This window comes from Rhinopithecus bieti, unplaced genomic scaffold, assembly GCF_001698545.2.
Source record: "Rhinopithecus bieti isolate Rb0 unplaced genomic scaffold, ASM169854v2 scaffold_1017, whole genome shotgun sequence".
Classification (NCBI taxonomy): Eukaryota; Metazoa; Chordata; class Mammalia; order Primates; family Cercopithecidae; genus Rhinopithecus; species Rhinopithecus bieti.
The window spans coordinates 1,246,392-1,248,792 of NW_016803657.1; the positions used below are offsets into that span (position 1 = coordinate 1,246,392).

Genomic DNA, 2,401 nt, shown 5'->3' on the forward strand with positions numbered 1-2,401 from the left:
TTTTTTTGAGACGGAGTATCACCCTTTCGCCCAGACTGCAGTGCAGTGGCGCCATCTCCACTCACTGCAAGCTCCGCCTCCTGGGTTCTCAACATTCTCCTGCCTCAGCCTCCTGAGTAGCTGGGACTACAGGCGCCCCCTACCATGCCTGGCTAATTTTTTGTATTTTTGGTAGAGACAGGGTTTCACCAAAGTAGCCACGATGGTCTCGATCTCCTGACTTTGTGATCTGCCTGCCTAGGCCTCCCAAAGTGCTGGGATTACGGACGTGAGCCACTGCGCCCCGCAGTATATTGATTTTCAATATAGGTACCAGGGCAATTCAGTGGTGAAAAATGATTTTTCTTTTTCTTTTTTCTTGAGACAGAGTCTTGCTGTGTCACCCAGGCTGGAGTGCAGTGGTGTGATTTTGGCTCACTGAAAGCATTTCTCCTGCCTCAGCCTCCTGAGTAGCTGGGATTACAGGCGTGCGTCACCACACCTGGCTAATTTTTGTATTTTTAGTAGAAACGGGGTTTCACCATGTTTGTCAGGCTGGTCTTGAACTCCTGACCTCAGGTGATTCACCTGCCTCGGTCTCCCAAAGTGCTGGGATTATAGGCGTGACCCACCGTGCCTGGCCAAAAGATGATTTTTCAACAGAAGTGCTGAAATAATTGGATATCCATATGAAAACAAACCTCATTCCCTACCTTGCATCGTATACAACACTTAACTTGAAATGCACCATAGGTCTAAATGTAAAACCTAAAACTATAATATCTCTAGAAGAAAACAAAAAAAATCTTAGTGATGTTGAGTTAGGCAAAAACATCTTAAATAGGATACAAATAGCATAAACTATCAAAGAAACAAATTGATAAATTGGATTTAATCCTAACTAAACACTTTAGCTGTTCAAATGACAGTTAAAGGGAGAAAAATTGGGAGAAAATATTTGCAAAGCATATATCTGACAAAGGACTCATATTGCGAATATATATTCTTCTAACTTTATAATAAATAAATGAAAAGCTAATACAAAATGGACCAACATTTTGAGCAGACATTTAATCAAAGAAGATATTCAGATGAGAATAAGCCCATAAAAATGTGCTCAACACCATCAATTATTAGATAAATTCATTGAAAGCAATGCAATACTATTACTACTAGAATAGTTAAATTAAAAAGATGTCATACAAAGTGGTGATAATGATGTGGAACACCTAGAACTCTCTTAGATTGCTGGTGGGAATACAAAATAGTATAGCCATGTTGAAAAAGGTTTGGTAATTTCTTACAAAGTTAAATATACATTTACTATGTGACCCAGCAATTCCATTCTTAAGTTACCCAAGATAAATGCAAATACATGTTCATACAACTAGTGACAGAGAGCATCTCGAGTAGTTGCCAGGGACAGGGGCTGGGGGAGGGGACAGATTGCTCTATGGCACAAGCAAACTTTTTGGATAGTGGAAACATTCTATATGTCATGATAGTAGTGGCAATTACCTGACTTATACACGTTTGGTAAAGCACACCAAGTTGTGTAAGTGGCTAATCTTATTGTGTGTTAAAACTGGCAAATCTTATTGTATTAACATATAATTATACCTCAGTTAAGCTGATATAAAAGTTGTTGAAAGCAAACTTACATTTTGACCTAGATTTTCCCCTTTCAGGAATCTATCTTGTTGAAGAGCTTGTACATGACCCCCAAAATTTTAAGTCCAAGGATGATTGCCACAGCATTGTTTGAAATAGTAAAACAAGACAATAGAACCATATACCCATTAGGGAGAGAATGGTTAGGTCTATCTTTTAAATTTTTATTTATTTGTTTGTTTGTTTGTTGTATTTTTTTGTAGAGACAGTCTCACTCTGTTGCCCAGACTGGTCTTGAACTGCTGACCTCAAGTGATCCTTCTGCCTCAACTTCCCAAAATGCTGGGATTCACATGTGAGCCACCATACCTGGCTGAATTGTACAGTTTAAAATAATGAATTGTGATATGTTAATTACATCAATAAAAAAGGTAAGGAAATAACAAAGACAAAATAGAAATTAAGAAAATAGAGGACAGGGCCAGGCGCGGTGGCTCAAGCCTGTAATCCCAGCACTTTGGGAGGCCGAGACGGGCAGATCACAAGGTCAGGAGATCGAGACCATCCTGGCTAATACGGTGAAACCCCGTCTCTACTAAAGAATACAAAAAACTAGCCGGGCGAGGTGGCGGGCGCCTGTAGTCCCAGCTACTTGGGAGGCTGAGGCAGGAGAATGGCGTGAACCCGGGAGGCGGAGCTTGCAGTGAGCTGAGAGCCGGCCACTGCACTCCAGCCTGGGCGACAGAGCCAGACTCCCTCTCACAAAAAAAAAAAAAAAAAAAAAAAAAAAAAATTTTAAAATAAAAAAAAA

The 2,401-nt window shown here is 40.2% G+C and overlaps 1 protein-coding gene across 2 annotated transcripts in view; it reads left to right on the plus strand.

Annotated features, from left to right (window-relative positions):
• Positions 1 to 1,922: 1,922 nt before the first annotated feature.
• SPDYC (speedy/RINGO cell cycle regulator family member C) overlaps positions 1,923 to 2,401 on the plus strand; it is a 32,497-nt gene continuing 32,018 nt past the window's right edge. For both annotated transcript variants that reach the window (XM_017893635.1, XM_017893661.1), the window contains exon 1: positions 1,923 to 2,021. In XM_017893635.1, the coding sequence (XP_017749124.1) occupies positions 1,986 to 2,021 (36 nt within the window). In that variant the 5' untranslated portion in view covers positions 1,923 to 1,985. The remainder of the gene's footprint in view (positions 2,022 to 2,401) is intronic.